Here is a 16430-nt window from a genome sequence, read left to right on the forward strand (position 1 = left end):
ACTCCTGGGCCGGCCAGCCCCGCCCCGTCGGCCCCTCCTAGGGCCCCCAAGCCAGCCGCGGCGGTCGCTGCTGGACCTGGTTCGGGCCCGTCAGCCGCAGCTCTCACTCCTGGCACTGGGCCGTCCCTGCAGGCCCCTGAGGTCACGACGGACTCGATCCTCCACCCCTGCGGTGGCTCGCCAGGCCCCGTCTGTGAGTCCTGGAGCCTGATGCCCATTTCCTAGGCCACCCTGGGTGTGGCTGTGCTGGGCGGATGTGCTGCCGCACTGGCCAGAGGCCTTCTCCAGGCAGGCTGGGCTGTTTGCGGTTGGAAACTGTGGCTCAGCAGAGGCAGCCCCCGGCAGGGCTGCTACCAGGCAGAAGCCCGCCTGCACCAGGAAGAGAGGAGAGGACCCCCAGCATCTTCCCACCTCCCTGCCATGCCTGCCCCCGTCGTGCCCGCTACTTTGGGACGCGCACACTCCTAGGAGAGTGGACACGGCTGCCCCCAAGGGCTTGGGGTTATCGGAGGGGTTCCTCAGTGTCTCGCTGTGCCTCACGAGTGCCCGTGTGTCCTTGTACGTCAGAGTCTGTGCACGCCTCCCCCCCCGCCCCGTGTGATAGACTACAAGTGTGTGTGTGAGTGTGTGCGTGCACGTATGTGGTGTGTGTGTGTACATGCTGTGGGGGTGTGCCGGCTGCAGGCCTTGCGCCCTGGGGCCCTGACCCATGTGGCCAGCGTGCATTCCGTGCCCCTAGGCAGAATGTGGGCCCCACTGGAGCCAGGCCGCAGGTCCCGCGCACCTCCCCTCTGGCAAAGGGCAGTGATGCATGTCCATCTCCAGTGTTCTGTGAATGCAGGGAGGGGACATGGGGGGCACTCAGGGCTGTCTGTGGCCACGTAGGAGCTGCTGGTGACAGGAGGGTGTCCCCCCCCCCCACTCCCCCAACTCTGCCTCCACCCCAGTGGCTAGGCACTGAAGCAGAGACAGAGTCTCCCATTCCCCTAGCTCTGGACCAGGAGGGTCGGGGCCGTTCTCAGAATGCCTCCTCCTGGCCTCCCACCCAGCCCATGCAGCTTCCTAGCTGTTGGCCCCCCAGGACGTTCCCCGTCGGGACGGACCTCACACTACAGGGCTTTCTCTGCCCTCTGCCCATCCCATGCCTGAGCTCGGGGGTCACCCATTCCTCACCCCAGACCTCTGGTTCAGGGCAGTCCCACACTGGTGCTCCTGGAGTCCTGGGCATGAGGCAAGGAGCTCACTTCTGACCCTCCAGAGCAGGAGGGTCTCTGGGGAGGGAGCAGCAGCTCCTGGGGTTTGCCCTGGCCGGGCTCCCGGACGCCCTTTGTGTGCCTAGTCTCACTGAGCCGCGACGGCCACTGCAGTTCTGATCCCGTTCATGGAGGCTGGGACGCACACCCCCCCCCATCCCAATTGCTCATGAGGACACTGGCCCTCTGGGGTCCCCACTGGCTGGGTGTGGGGGCCGCCCAGCACCCAGAGCAGGGCTTACGGGCATCTGGTCCTCACCCAGGGTCTCCCAGAAACGCGGGGCTTATTTTTCTGATTAAAGAAAATAAAAAGTGCCGTGCCATTATTTTTATGACCGCATCAGTGAGTGTGTGTCATACGTGAAGTGATTTATTCCGACAAGTGGTTTTCTGCGCGTCTGGACCTGCCCCCTGATCGCTGCGTTCCCACTGAGCAGCAGGAGAGCAGCCTAGGGCTGGGGCTGCCCAGGGAGGGGTGCACAGCCTGGGCACAGCTCATCGTGCTTGTGCTGTGCGTTCGGGGGGGCCGTGCTCACCACAGTCCCCCAGCAGACCGTCTCAGCAAGCCCCCACATCCCTGCCGTGTCCCTCGGAGCCCCTGCTCAGGAAGGGGTCTCTTTCTAGGTGTCGCAGAAGGTGCTTCAGAATTGTCCTGGATTCCTGATACTCCCAGCGTCCCCTCCCTCCTGTTGACCTGAAGGGGGCAGTGTTGGGATCTCTGTCTTCTGGGTCCTGTGCAGGCTCGTGCGTGGGTGGGCAAGGCAGGTGCCAACGGGCACAGCTGCTGCCTTTCTAGGCCCTTCTGCTCTGGGAATATGGCCCTGGCACGTGAGTGCCTAAGTGGGGGAAGCAGAACTAACAGAACGCTGATCTGCGGGAGGGTGGGAGACGGAGTCCCGTGGGCTGGGCCCAACCCTTCCGATCTGGAACAGCTCCACTGTGAGTGAGCCCCACGGTGCCCTTGGGCCCCGCTCTTCCTTGCCTGCTTACTTGCTGAACCATCTGATCCCAGAGGGGCCCCTGGGGCTCCTGCTAGCCTTGGGTTCAGAGTGACAGGACACTGAAGGGGAGGGCACTTTGGGGAGACACCCACTTGCTGTGGAGAGACTAGACCAGGTGTGCCACGTCCTGGGGGACGGGGACGGGAGGGGGCTGCTGCCACCTTCTGCTATAAGGAGATGAGGGTTTTGTGTGGCCAGATCTTGGGGGTTTCTGAGAGCATCTGGTGATACGGGTTTTTCTGTGTTTTTGGAGATTTTTGAAATGATGGTGGCTCCTTCCAATGTCACGAGCCACCCTACCGGCTAAAGGACACGGCTGTGTGGGGCCTGTGTGGCCTTGGGCCCTGGCAGCTCACGTGGCCCCAAGGCCAGGGGTGTGGGGTATGGTCCACCCTGTTGCGGGTAGACTGGGGGAAGCTTGGCCTGAAAGTTGGGCGTAGGTTGAGTCCTTGGGGGCGCTGTGGGTCCGAGGGAGGCCCAGGATTGCTCTAGGCGACTCCCTGAATGGAGACAGGAGCCTGGGTGCGGTGCTCTACAGGGGTCTCCCTCCAAGCCATACAGCCTGCCCCACGAAACCCCCCTGCCTCCACCTCCCCATCTGCGGGTGGGGCCCTGAGGAGGAGACCATGCCTGGTCCCTGCCAGGCCAGTGAGGAGCAAGGACAGTGCCGGTGGGTGTGGTTGTTCGCTGGGAGAAAGGAGACTCCTCCAGGTGCACCTGGCGGAAGGTAGGATAGCCCTGGGAGGACAGGGGCCCAGGCACGGGGACCCACCTGGTGGGCCTCACCCAGCGCTCTGCAGACACAGCCAGTCCAGGGCTCCTGGGAGGAGCTTGTCCGCGCGTGTGCGCCTCTGCTGAGCGGCTGTGCTCCACGAGCAGGCTCCGAGCTTGGGTGACCGCCAGGGTGACTGTCCTGACAAGTCCTGCCCTCTCGCGTGGAGGGCCCAGGGAGGAGGGGCCCCTGGACTGCCCCCTCACTCTCTGACCGAGGATACCACGAGCACCTCCGTAAACGGGCTGCTCCTGGCATGGAAGAGGCGTCCTGGAACTGTTCTCGCAGACGCTTACCATGTCAGAGGCCGGGGTGCGTCGGGGCAACACCGCTGCCTGTCCCCCCGGCCTGGCCCGAGGCTGCAGTGACCATATGGCCGTGCGACCCGCCCACACCAGGGGGCTCTAAGGGAGGCGGTGTCCACGTCCCACCGTCTGCTTTGCCTGGGGGGGTTTGGCAAGAACCCCACCCCAGGGCCAGGGTTGGGGGACCACCAGCCTCCCAGAGGGGCCGCGGGACCCCGGGCAAACACTGGTCTGAGCCTGCGGATGCAGCTGAACAGTGGTGTTGTCTGGGGGGGGTCATGCTAAGAGCCACACACAGCTGGGGACACTCGTGGCCATGCTGGAATTCAAGAACAGGAGACAAAATCGATATCTAACGTTCCATGTTCAAAGTGCTATCAGTGGGACATTTCCACTCTCCGCAGAGCAAGTCTTAGGAACGTGGTGTGTCTCTTGCTCTTCTCTGTTCAGACCCACCCATTCATGGGCTCCGTAACGACGTGGCTTCTAGCCTGTGGCGTGTGGAGGGTCCACAGTGACCTGTCTCCACGAGTCTCTCCTCACTCGTGGCTCTTGCTGGCTGGCTCGTGGCTCATGCTCAGCCAGCCTGTGGTTTGAATCCCCGCCAGCCCGCAGAGCTGAGCGGGCCAGCCCAGAAGCTCCCCTCGGATGCCACAGCCCCAGCACCGAGCACGGACGGGCCGGAAGACATCCGTGCTAAGCCTCCCCCGGCCTCGGGAGAGCTGGCATCTGCCCGGATGGTGGGCCGGAGACAGGCAGCCGCCTTTCCCCGCCACCACGCAAGGCCGGTCCTTGGCTTCCACCTTCTAAATGTCTCTCCGAATGAGATCTCATTAGAAAAATAATTCTGAGGAAATGGCCATCAAAATTCATCGTCTGCGCTCACAGTCACACCCTGGTGCCCGTGCTGGAGGAGGACACGGGTCTGAGGCTGGTCACTGCCAGAAACTGGAGATGATGGACCAGAGGAAGGAATGAGGCTGACAAGAGTGGGCATTCACGGACCGGGAAACCGTGGCGGACACGGGCAAGGCCAGAAGTTGTTTCTTTGAAGGCACCAACGACACAGAGCCCCAGCTGGACAGATGAAGAGTAAAGGTCCCCAGCGACCAGGGTCGTGCCGCAGGTTTCTTGACAGGCCCAGGCCGTCGCCGTCTGAGGGGGCAGGCTGCCGGGCAAATATAGTCTGAGCCCACAGACTGAAACGAAGCAGACGGCCTGGGTGGTCCCTTACCTGTGGAGGAAGTGGGCTCTGCGACGTGGCCGTGTCGGCACCCGCCAGCACCTCGGTCTGTGTCACAGTGCCTGCCAGAAGGCCGACTCCTGCCACAGGCCCCAGGGGCTGGCCACACCCAGGACGTTTTCCGAGCGCGAGGAGGTGGCAGCTAGGTCGCCCTGCACTCACACCCAGGCAGCTCCGTTCCCGCGGCCTATGCCCTTGTCCTTGAGCCTCCCCTGGCAGGCCGTGGTGGTGCAGCCACTGGCCTCCCGGGCTCTGTCCCCTGCCATCTGTGGTGGCGAGGTTCCTCTGCAGAGCCCATTTGAGCATATCCTCCCCCTCTGCCCTTACTGAAGTCCGATTCTTGGTGCCCTGAGTCCCCCTCCTGTCCCAACATGTCAGCCTTCTGGCCGACTGACAACCCTTGAGGCCCGGCGTCCGGCTCCTCCAGGCACCTCGCGCCATGGGCAGCTGCGCTTGCCCACGGCCAGGCCGCACGACCCTGGGCCTGGCGGAGGCTGGTACTGGGGGAGGCAGCTGGGGGGGCTGCCGTCCATGCTGTCCGTCAGGTGGCGCGTCCACAATGTCTCCCATGCAGGCCCAGGCCCTGTGCGTGCGGGGTTCGTCCTTGCGGCTGCCCTAGTTCTCTCACTCATAGAACAGACATCTCTAGCCTCCGTGCCCGACCCTCTCGAGACCCCTCCTGGGCGGCCTCCCCAGCAGCAGGCTGGGTCTCAGGTGCTGGGGCAGGGCTGCTGCAAGCCCCGAGCTCCCACCCCAGACCCGGCGCTCACAGGAACCGAGCGGCGCGCCCTGCATGGCGGTGGGGGGGGTTCAGTGCAGGCGCTGTTGCAAGGGTGGAGGAGAGACGGGCTGCAGGGTGGCAGGCACCCGCCGCCCCCCAGGCCCCACCTGCCAGGTCATCCCAGCCCTGCCCCGGAGGGAAGCACTCAGCGTCCAGTATGAGCTTCGGGTCACTGCCCATCTGGGCCCGGGATGCAGCAGGGTACAGGACAGAGACAGTCCCTGCCTTCACGAAGTTTAGGTAATGGTGGGAAAGACAGGTGTGCAACAGGTGGAGGGATTTCAAGGTACCCATGGGCGTGCCTACGATGGGAGAAGCTCCTGTAGATGAGGGCTCAGGGAGCCTCTCCCAGCATGCCCAGGGGCAGCAGAGCACGGTGGCCAAGCCCCTGGCACTCTGGCGGGGGAGGGGGGCAAGCGCCTGACATTCCTGGGGGTGGTGGCCGAGAACCTGGCACTCCGGTGAGGGACAAGGGCTTGGCACTCCAGTGGAGGGAACGGCGAGCGCCTGGCACTCCCGGGGGAGGGCAAGCGCCTGGCATTCCCAAGGGTGGGGGCGCTGTACAGGCGCCACTGGGGGTCGTCAGCAGTGCAGGGCGTGAGCTGGTGGATGTTTTTAAGAACTTGTGCTGGCGGCCAACAGACAGGCCAACCGCTCAGTGTGGGCAGCCGCGGAGCCGGAGGCTTCTGCTGCGCAAGAGGCTTCTTGGTGGCTTGAATCAGGTCATTAGCTTCTAGAAAGATGGGGACATCTCCCGAGCAGGTGACCAAGCACGATGGAGCCCAGAGGGCCCCGCACCAGCCCACTCCAGTAGAGTTCTGGGGGCAGGACAAGGCGGCTCATCTTGTTCCTCTAGCAAGGGGGGCCACATCCAAGCACAGACGGGGACCTCCCACAGCTTGTGTCCCCTGGAGCCTGCTGGCCACACATCTACTCTGGTAGTGGCCTCAATGGCATCCGCTACCAGCTGCAGTGCGCCATGTGCATCTGTCCGTCATCCGCCCAGCCGTCATCCGCCCAGCGACCCGTCCGAGTCTCCTGAAGAACAGGGAGCAGTGGAAGGGACAGCCAGCCTAGGGGGGCTGCGGTCTGCACCTGGGTGCTGGGCTGTCGTGGGAACGCTCGCACTGCCTGAGCCCCCTTCACGGCACCAGACCACAGTCAGGGACCGACTTTTCGCATAATGCTGGAGACAGACGCACCAACCAGTGATCCTGTGTCACGTTCAGAGGAACACTCGGGGCCCCAGGATCCTGGTCGATGTAGGAGTGGACAGAGAGTTGGGAAGGATTATCCGGAAGAAGCGGGGTCAAGCTTCTAACTCAAGTAGGTGTTAGCCAGCCCAGGGGAGTGGGAGCACCAGGCCCCCCTCGCAGGCTGGTTGCACTGGGGCGCGCACCCGGAGTCTCAGCAGCACCGCCCCGCTTCACCGGCACAGCTGCCATCAGTCGGGGGACACCAGCCTGAGAACACCCAAGCTCAGCCGTGATCCATTTCTCACGTTCTAGGAGGGGTGTTGAGCTCACACAACAGAGCCCAGAGGCTGTGCACGCAGCCTCATATGTTGGGGGGGGCTTTGTCCCACACTCCAGTGCTCACCGGCTCCTGCCTGCCCGAGTGGGTTTGCACTGTCTGCGTGAAGGGCCCCTCCCTGAGCTGGCCTTGCTCTGTGGCCTTGCCCCAAGCACTGGTGCTCCCTGCCGCAGCCTCTGCCAGGTTCACTGTAGAACCGGGACCTAGAGCACAGGCCTCTGCCAGTCGTGGGTTCGGGCGCTGGGGCTTAGAGGGCGGACGCACTGAACAGAACACAGCAGTTAGATGACACGCTCTCTGCGGTTATGTGCCATGGGGCGGGCGACTCACACATGCCGGCTGGGATGGGGTGCAGTTTCTGCAGGGTCAGGAGGCCCCACTGAGCCCCAGAGAACTGGGCACCTGTTGCTGGTGGGAAGAGCAAGTAGTAGGGGACCACCAGGCCTGGAGATACACGAGCAGGCTTCCTGGCAGAGCTGTAGCTGACAGCCCTGGCCTGGGCCGCTGACGCCCAGGGAGTGAGGGGCACACCGGGCATGGACCGTCCTGTCTGCCCCGGGGCACTGCTGTCTCCCACCTCCTGGGCCCTTTCTTAGCAGCATCCCCGGACTGGCCACCCAGTCCCCTCAGCGCCAACACCCCCCACCCCCGTGGCCTGATTGCCAAGTGGAAGCACACGTTGCCCGTCTAGGCTGGTGTGTGGGGTGGCTGGCCTGGGAGGTAGATGCTTTCTTCTGGGATGTGCAGTGTGGCCTGGGCTGGAGGGCCCTGCTGTGAGGAGGTTAGGGAAGGACGGCTATCTGGGGAGCTGTCTTGGGAGGGGGTTCTTCATGGGTGAGTTGCCATGGCCTCAGTGTTCCTGCCAGAGAGCTCAGAACCCCAGGGTGCTCCTGGTAGGCCCCAGTCTGAGAGTAGCGTCCCTCACCCCATAGACCCCATAGTCTGATGGCAGTGCCCTGTCATCCTAGTCTAAGGGAATTGTTCCCTCCCCACCTTTCTGAGAGCCATGACCTGGCCCTGCCGGATGGAGGCAGTGCCATATTTCTCCATCTCTCTCAGTCGGAAGGTGAAGTCCCGGCATCCCCCCTCCCCGCCCCCGCCCAGCCTCTGAGAGCATGCTCTGGTGGCATGCCACCTTGCAGGAGCCGACTGTGATAAGAATTTACAAGCCAGCGTTCAGACTGTTGGCAGCCGAGCCCAGCTGTGGTGTGTTTACACCGCAGGAGCTATACGTGCTCCATTTGAGGGCTCCCACTCCCGCATCTTTCTCCGTGGGGCCATTCTCCACTCTTCCTGTTGGCCTTCTGACTCGCCTCCACACCTTTCTCTCTGAAGCCTTCCCTGGCAGTCCTGTCTTTTTTCCTCTGCTGTTGTCCTGGTACTTGTGGCTGTCTGCCAACCACGTGCCTGTCTCTTCTTTGTAGGCTTCAGGAGGATGGGAATGTGTGTCTGTTGTGTTTGCTGCCCAGAACAGAGCCAGTTCATAGGCACCCTGTAAGCACTGGGTGGATGGGCCAGTGGGCAGGTGGCTGGGTAGATGGGTAGATGGATGGACAGGTGGATGAATGGGTGGATGGACATGTGGGTGGGTAGATAGACGGTGGATGGATGGATGGATGGATGGGTGGTTGGATGGATGATGGGTAGGTGGGTGGATGGGTGGATGGATGTGTAGATGGAGGGATAGATGGATGGGTAAGTGGGTGGTGGGTGGGTGGATGGTTGGATGAGTGGATGGATGGGTGAGTGAGGAGATAGGTGGGTGGATGGATGTGTAGATGGGTAGATAGATGGGTGGGTGTGTGGGTGAATGGATGGGTGGGTGGGTGGAGATGGATGAGTGGATGGCCCACAAGGCCCAGTGGTGGGCACAGGCACAGGGGCTCCCACCTCCCAGGGCAATCAGGGCTCCCTCTGGCCCTGGACATGGACTTGAAGGCCCCAGCAGCTCTGATCTAATCTCTCCGGCTCCAGCTGGCAGCACCCCTGGCTTAGCCAGCCAGCAACATTTCTGAGCAGCCAGGGGAGCAGATGGGGCTACTGGACAGCCGAACCCCAGCTTGAGCTGTTTGGGGTCGTGGCCTGGGGACAGAAGTAGGTGACCAGCCAGCCCATTATGTCTGGGATTGGCGTGGTGCCCAAGGTGCAGGACTCAGTTTTAGAGGACTTTCTGGGAAATGGGGCTTTTAGAGCCAAAACTGGCCCCGTGAGAAAGGGTGACAGACCCCAGTCTGCCCCACCTGCAGGGTCCTGCTGAGGAGTCGGGCTGAGGCTTCCTTTCTGGGGCCCAGCTCAGAGAGAAGACAGGCTGCTTATGCCTGTGCAGTGGAATGTGGCACCCTCCCCCTTCCATTTCCAGCCATGTGAGGTCGTAGTGTAGTCCCTCCGTCTCCTCTCCTCTTACTGGGTAAACTTGTGCAGTCAGCAGTCTTCCCAACGGTGCACAGTAGTCTGCACTGGTCCTTCCCTGGACCTGTGGTTTCTCTGGGTCTAGCTTTTCTCTCCTGGGGCAGGGACGCTGCCCTGGGCTCAGGCTGAGCTTCTGTCCCCCAGCAGTGACTGTGTGGAGCTCGTGAGGTTGAGGACTAATGGTCACAGCCATAATCTCCACTGGAGCCACGGTAGAATCTCCCAGAGGGCCTGCTGACACAGGGTTTGAGTTTCAAACTCAGTAAGCCTGGGGTGGGTTCGTGTTCTGAACAAGTCCCCGGGTGCTACTGATGCAGCGGGCCCAGCGACCCTGCTTTGAGAAGCACCGGACTGTACCTCTCGGTTTCTTAGGCTTCCCCCAGCGAGGCAGCAAGGAAGGTCCCCCAAGCCCCAGTTTTCTCCACTTTCGGGAAGGGCTGTTGTGGGGTCCAGGACAGCGGGGGCCCGCAGGCGCCGACAGTGACACCTGGTGGCTTCTTGGGGCCGGCCCAGGGCTCAGGCAGACAGAACCACATCACACGCACACGCGCACACACACACGTGTACACACACACACACACACACGTGTACACACACTGCGTCACACACACGTGCATACATCGTGTCACATACATGCACACATAAGCATGGACACACACTGCAGCACATGTGCACACATGCGTGCACACACTGCAGCACACACGCGCGTGCTCACACACACACACTGCCGCACGCACATATGCACGCCCACAAACGCACTCACACACACGTACACACACTGCAGCACACATGCGTGCATCCTGTCACATGTGAGGGACTTGGTGGCATCCCATTTCACAGGTGAGGAAGCTGAGACTTGGAGAGTCAGGAGAGGCCGCACTGGTTAGGGTCTGTACATGCAGCGCTCAACCAAGTAAGAAGGAGCACAGGAGGCAGGGGTCCCCAAGGCCCGGGATGTGGGGCCAGGACCCTGCCCTTGGCCTGCCTCGGAGAAGGAGGCTGGTGCTGAGGCCTGGGCTTTCCTGGGGCCCTGGCACCCGGGGCCTTGGGCTGGGGATTGTGGGCACTGGTTCTGTCTTGTCATTTATACTCTGCTGGCCGACAACCCAGGGCCCATGGCTTTGGGGGCTATACCCCCATCTTGGGACCTGGGGTGGCCCTGGGGAGCAGGGGCTCTGAGGGCTGCCTCGAGAGAGGCTTCTGGCTGAGCCTGCCGTGACATGCACAGGAGCAGGGACCCAGGTCCCTAGGGTGTTTCCCAGGACTCAGGAATATTCTAGATCATAGCCATTGTGCCTTGATGATCCATCTTGACCTTTGGCCCGGTCAGGATCTCCAGGCTGGAGGGTGTTTGAGACAAAAGGGCTGGACGTGGAGGACTGGCTAGAGGCTCTGGACCCAGTCAGACCTCACTGACCCTGGTCATGGGGTGCATTCTGCACGTTCCTGCACTTGTGAGCACTGCGCTGAGCTAGGAGGCTTGGACAAAGAGGAGGGCAGGACACCCATACCCCTCGCGGTGTCCCCACGCTGGTGAGGGGTCAGCGGCCACCTGGGTCTGCTCCACGGAAGATGCCAGGCACACAGACAGGGTGTGGATGGTCTGCAGGTGTCCCACACACTGACAGAGAGGACACAGCTGCAGGATCTGTGGGAACTGCGGGAATTGGGAAGCTGGGAGGTCAGGAGGTGGTGGAACCCTGGACAGAGAGTGGGGGAGCCCAGGACACTTGGGCCATGTGGTTGGGGGTGGTGACTGCAGTCTACAGCGGTCTGAAGTTATGTCCCAGTGAAAAGGAAAAAAGCAGCAGGAATTTGGGGTTCACCTAACTTTCTGGGCTTGGCTTGGCCGCCTGTAAAGTGGGCACAAGCGTCCGATCTCTTATGGGCTGCTGCGTGAGAGGGGACGGGGCGCTGGCCAGCATACACCGGAGCAGCAGCCGTGCTTCTAGACGCAGAGCCAAGGCACAGAGAGGGCTAGCGGTGGCCCAGGGTCACGCTGTGGGGAGTGGCCGGTCCACATTTGTCTGCGCACACTTGGGACCACGGTGGTGTGGGTGCTGCAGGGGTGGGTGAGCGGCCGCTGGCCTGTCCTGGAAGCTTGGTGTCCGGCTCCCTGGTGCAGTGAGATGGGGTGGGGCGGCCCACCGGCTCCGGCTCCAGGAAACCAGGGCAGAGCTCACAGCGGCATTATGTCATTGTGTGTCGTCTGCTTTTCTGGGTGTTTCTGCTCCGAGTGGTAAATGGTCAGCTCCGCAGAGCCTTGCCCCCGCTGCCCTCTCTCTGGGTCGTGGCCTGGGGCTCAGTGTGGGTGAGCAGGGCAGGGCAGGGGTGAGGAGCCTGACCCTGGCCGGGCCCCTGCCCTGCCCCCACAGGCAGAGGGCTTGGGTCTGTGTTTGCTGAGCCTGCCTCTCCCTGTCCCCAGATGAAGGTCACCGCGTCCAGAGGGGGCGACCGCCACAGTGGGGACGACAGCCTCCACGAAGCCACCAGCTCCCAGACGAGCAGTTCTCGGGACCAGCTCAGTGACGTGAGTGCCCCAGCTGCTTTGCTCAGCCAAACACTCCTGCGACTCGGGTGCCCGCAGCCGGCCCCCCACCCCCACAGACACCTCGGGCCCACGATTAGCACCTGAGACTCACTGGGGGCTTTGCCTTTGCAATTAGCATTTTGCCTTCATTAAAACATGATTTTTCGGTAATTAGGACTTCCGCACTAGGAGGGGTTTAAATGGGGAACCCAGAAGAGGCCCCAGCAGGACCCATGGGGAGGCCCTTGTCCAGCAGGGGGGCATGCCCTCACCCATGGGTGCTGCTGGTAGGGCAGTGGGCGGGGAGCCAGGGCCGTGGTGGGAACAGCGGTGGGCAGTGCTTCTGGTCTGGTGGGCGGGCCTGCTGAGGCCTCTGGGAGCAAGGGCGTTCTGGTCTGGGGACAGACAGTGCCCCAGAGGACAGGCCCCTGAGCCTCCATGACTGGGGCAGCACGGGGAGGATTGCACTTGGGACGTGGCCCGCTGCGTAGGCGTGTTGGGTTCCCTCCAGGGCCCCTGGCTCTCCCTGGCCACAGCTGCTTGGAGGAGGGGGTAGGTGGGCACAGTGGGGGATTAGGATGGAGACCGGGGTGAGGGGTCCCAGGAGGGAGTGCCTCAGGGTGTTGGGGGGGCCCATGAGGCTTTTGTCTTCCTAACCCCTTGCTGCAGAAGCACCGAGGCTGGGGGCTGGGTTTCTGGATGATTGAATGGAGGGAGCGTCTCTCATTATCATCTCAATAGGGGCCTGGGGGCGCGGCCCGTGGGGGGGGCCCCCGGAGGAGGGCTAATTGCCTGGCCCGAGCTTGCTGCCACAAGATGGGGAAATAGGCTGGTAATTGTCTGGGGCTGTGGGGCTGCCCTACTTCGGACGCTAATTGCCGGTGGGACGCGTGAAGACGGATTCTGAGCACATCAGGGACAGCCCTGAGGGCGCACGCTTGGAGAGCAGTTACAGCACCCCCCCCCGCCCCCCGCCCCCACCGGCAGGGCTTAGCAGTGGGCTTCCCAGCCCCGCCAGCCAGCCCCGCCAGCATCTGCCTGGGGAAGGAAGGGTCCCAGAGCCCCGGCCGAGGCTGGATGGGGTACCGTGTACAGAGAGCAGAGAAGTCCAGGCGGCATTGGGGGACCCTCCCCTACACACACCCCGTGGTCACCCACCATCCTGGAGGAATCTGCAGCCAGACCTCTGTTCCCCCCAGCAGGCTCCGGACCCTGGTCTGCGGGTCCTGGACGAGCCTGCGCTGGCCCGCTGAGCACCTTCTCGTCACTCACCCTACGCTGCCCCCCAGCATCTACCTGCCCCCCCCCCCGTCCCCCCAGCCCCCACAGCAGAATGCCCTTCCTCACGCAGCCTCCCGCAGGGCCCAGGTCTTGTTTCTCATGGCACCAGAGAGCGCTCCACCAAGTGCTGTTGGGGCTCCCTCAAGGGACCTCCGGTGGCCACAGTGTGCCCTGCCATCTTATTTGCGGGGCCCCCGAGGTTACCCGTCCAGCTCCCCTTCCAAGAAGCCCGCCCTCCACCCCTGTACCCCCACAACCCTGGGAGGCTGGGAGGCTGGAGGCTGCTGAGTAGTCAAGGGCAGGCCCACCTGGGCACAGAGGAGTGGGCCCGCCTCCCCTGCGTTCCCGTGGCTGGTGGAACCATGTGTGGAAAGGTGGGACCTGGCTCCGCGAGGGGCCGAGATGGACCTGGGGGCTGAGTCCCTCTCTGAGGCAACATGGCCACTTCGCCCTCCTCTCCGTTGGGCTCACTCTGCTGGGCTGGGCCACGTCTCCGGAGTCTCCCTGGGGAGGTTCCAAACATGGGTCCCCAGGCACAGGTGTGAGGCTGCTGGGGCTCTGGGCCACTGTGCTGTACCCTCCCTTGCGGCTTCCGTCCCAGGTCCCAGCCTTGTGCCCCCAACTCTGGTGACCCAGCAGCAGCCCAGGGCCTGGGCCAAGGGGATGGTCCTCAGAGGAGGGGCCGCCCGGGGGAGCTATGACCGTCCTGACTGTGCTTCCTTCCCCCACAGAGCTCCGCGCAGGCGGTGTCGGGCAGAGGCTACTCGGTAAGTCTGCCGCCCCCTCCACTGCGGGCTGGACCCACACATGCCCCCTGCCGCCGCAGCCCCCAGCCGTCTTCAGCATCTGGTCCCTGCCCCAGCAGCGGGGCTGGGGCGGAGGCCGGTGGAGGCCAGCTGGGAGCGTCGCTCAGGGTCTCAGAAGAGTCGGCCCTCGTTGCCTGACTGCCTGAGGACCAGGGGTGGGGAGATGCTCTACCCCGGGTCCTGCCAGGAGGCACTCCAAGTAAAGGGTTCCGGGCACCGAGCAGCAACCCCCCCACCCCAGGGACTTGACACCCCGCATGCCGTGCTCCATGCTCCGTGCTTGGCCGGGGCTCAGGTGTGAGGACCCCGGGCCCTGTGGCCTCCCGCCTCCTGCCCCTGCTTCCTGCCCCTCCCCTCCTCCTACCCCACCCCTACCCCAGCAGCCCCTACCCTTTCCTCGTGGCTTCATTTTGTTGCCCCTTAAGTATCAGGAGGAACGTTAATGACGCCATAAAACCCAGAGCTCCATAAAAGCCATTTTTGCAGATTTACAGCCGTTTTTTGGCTCATTGGAGGGTGGGGCCTGGGCTCTGCCCGCCTCATCCTCCCCTCCTGCCTCTGCCCCCAGCCCCTGATTTACTGTGAGCCCCAGAGTTCCAGGCCTGCTGGGCGGCTTCTCTAAATCACATCAGCTTTTTATAGGGTGTGTAATTAACCCACTGACTTTCTGTGTGAGGGGACACCCTGCGCCCCTGAGCCTCCCCTGACCCCTAGCCGCCCTGACCTCAGGGTTGGGTGGGTCAGGTGCCGGGTTTTCAGTGTTGCACCTGGTGGGCTGTAGGCTTCTGGGTGGTGGTCACATCCTGATGCCGGAGGCGTGTCTCCCTGGGGGGCCCTTCCCTCCTCGGGTCTGGCCACAGCCATGGGTGGCGGCCTGCACTGCCCCTTCTCCCCACGGGCCGGGTCGTCTCAGCATATCCTTGGCTCCTTGATGGAGTGGCACTCTGGCCGGGAGTGGTGCCAGCGCTGGGCTCCAGCTGGGGGCAGAGTGCTAGTGTGGGAAGTGGCTGGTGATAACACTCGGTGTGATGCAAGTCGGGACAGGGAGAGTGAGGGGAAGGTCAGGGGTGTGTGTCAACCTAAGGGTCCCAGACGGGCCAGGCCCAGGGACGCCCCGATTGGAGCCTCCTTCCGTGTGTGAGAGTCCCTGGGCAACTGGGGTCTCCCTGCCCCGAGCCTCCTTGCCAGAGCTTCTGGGCGGCCCTTCTGCTTCCAGATTGCATGTGTTACTCATGGTCTTCTCCCCCAAGAGCTCCTTGGAATGTTTCCTGGAGAAAAACCCGTAATTAATGGGCCAGATGCTTGCAACTTAACCCCCGTGGCCACTGCACGGGAGTGACAGGTGGTGGCAGGGACGTACCCAGCCTGCTGCTGGGCCATGGCGGTTCCTGTGTGTGCATGCCAGGTGCTGGCAGGAGCAGGTGTATGCCGGTCCCCGGCAGGAGCAGGCGTGTGCGTTAGGTTCTGGCATGAACAGGTGTGTGGATTAGGTCCTGGTACAAGCAGGTGTGTGCTGATCCCCAGCATGAGCAGGTGTGTGCATTAGGCCCTGGCGTGAGCAGGTGTGTGCTGATCCCTGGCATGAGCAGGTGGGGGCATCAGGTCCTGGTATGAGCAGATGTGTGTGCTGGTCCCTGGCACGAACAGGTGTGTGTGCTGATCCCCAGCATGAGCAGGTGCGTGCATTAGGTCCTGGCCCAGCATGAGCAGATGTGTGTACTAGGCCCTGGCATGAGCATGTGTGTGCATTAGGTCCTGGCACAGACAGGTGAGTGTGCTGGTCCCCGGCACGAGCAGGTGTTTGTGCTGGTCCCTGGCATATGCTGGTGGGCGGGCGCTGCAAGGTTCAGGTGGTTGGCCTGGCCCTTCCAGAAGTAGAGGTGCCTCTGGCACTGGAGGAGGCAGAACCAACCCCTGTGACCCTCAGCCAGTAGGAACAGAGAGGGTGGGGGCAGGTGGATGGCCAGGCCCAGGCCTGGGAAGTTCTGTGAGCTCAGCGCCCAGATCTCTGTGTGCACTGGGCCCCCAGGGCTGTCTGTGGCTTCCGGCGCTGCCCACCAGGGGTGTGAGGGCTGGGCCAGCTGGATTGGGCAGAGGGGGGCTATGACCCTGCCTCTAAATCCAGGCTTCACCATGGACGCCCCAGACACTCGAGTGTACACACTGAGGTCAAGGCATGCGTGTGTGTGCATGCATGGTCCCTGGGTGGCGCGTGTGGCTTCTGCCAGCACCTGACCCGTGTACAGCTTGCGGATGGCTCTCCGTGAGAGGAGAGTGTGTGCCGTGTCCCCGTGTCTCCTTGTGGCTGTGGGGGGCTGTGCACGCCTGTAAGTCCCAGTGTGCTGTTTCTTTCTGGACCATGCGCATGTCCGTCTGGAAGGGTGTGTGCGTGCCCGTGTGTCTGCGCTTAAGTGGCGGTCATGGCGCCGGTGCCTGGATGTGAGCCGCGGCTTCGCGTGCGGGTGTGCACCTGTGCCCCGGTGCCTTGCTTGTGTGTGTCCATAGGTGGGACCTCA

General features: G+C 63.1%; 1 protein-coding gene across 7 annotated transcripts in view; it reads left to right on the forward strand.

The window, feature by feature from the left end:
- Positions 1-16430, forward strand: part of LOC111139763 (fibrosin like 1) — an 89316-nt gene that overhangs the window by 18642 nt on the left and 54244 nt on the right. For 5 of the 7 annotated variants that reach the window (XM_022492133.1, XM_022492127.1, XM_022492129.1 and 2 more), the window contains exon 3: positions 11723-11827. In XM_022492133.1, coding sequence (XP_022347841.1) covers positions 11723-11827 — 105 coding nt within the window. Of the gene's footprint in view, positions 1-11722; positions 11828-13839; positions 13876-16430 lie in introns of all 7 variants that reach the window. The other 2 variants (XM_022492128.1, XM_022492132.1) reach the window with 1 other exon arrangement.

The sequence above is a fragment of the Enhydra lutris genome, unplaced genomic scaffold (genome assembly GCF_002288905.1).
Source record: "Enhydra lutris kenyoni isolate GAN:26980312 unplaced genomic scaffold, ASM228890v2 scaffoldscaffold117, whole genome shotgun sequence".
Taxonomy (NCBI): Eukaryota; Metazoa; Chordata; class Mammalia; order Carnivora; family Mustelidae; genus Enhydra; species Enhydra lutris.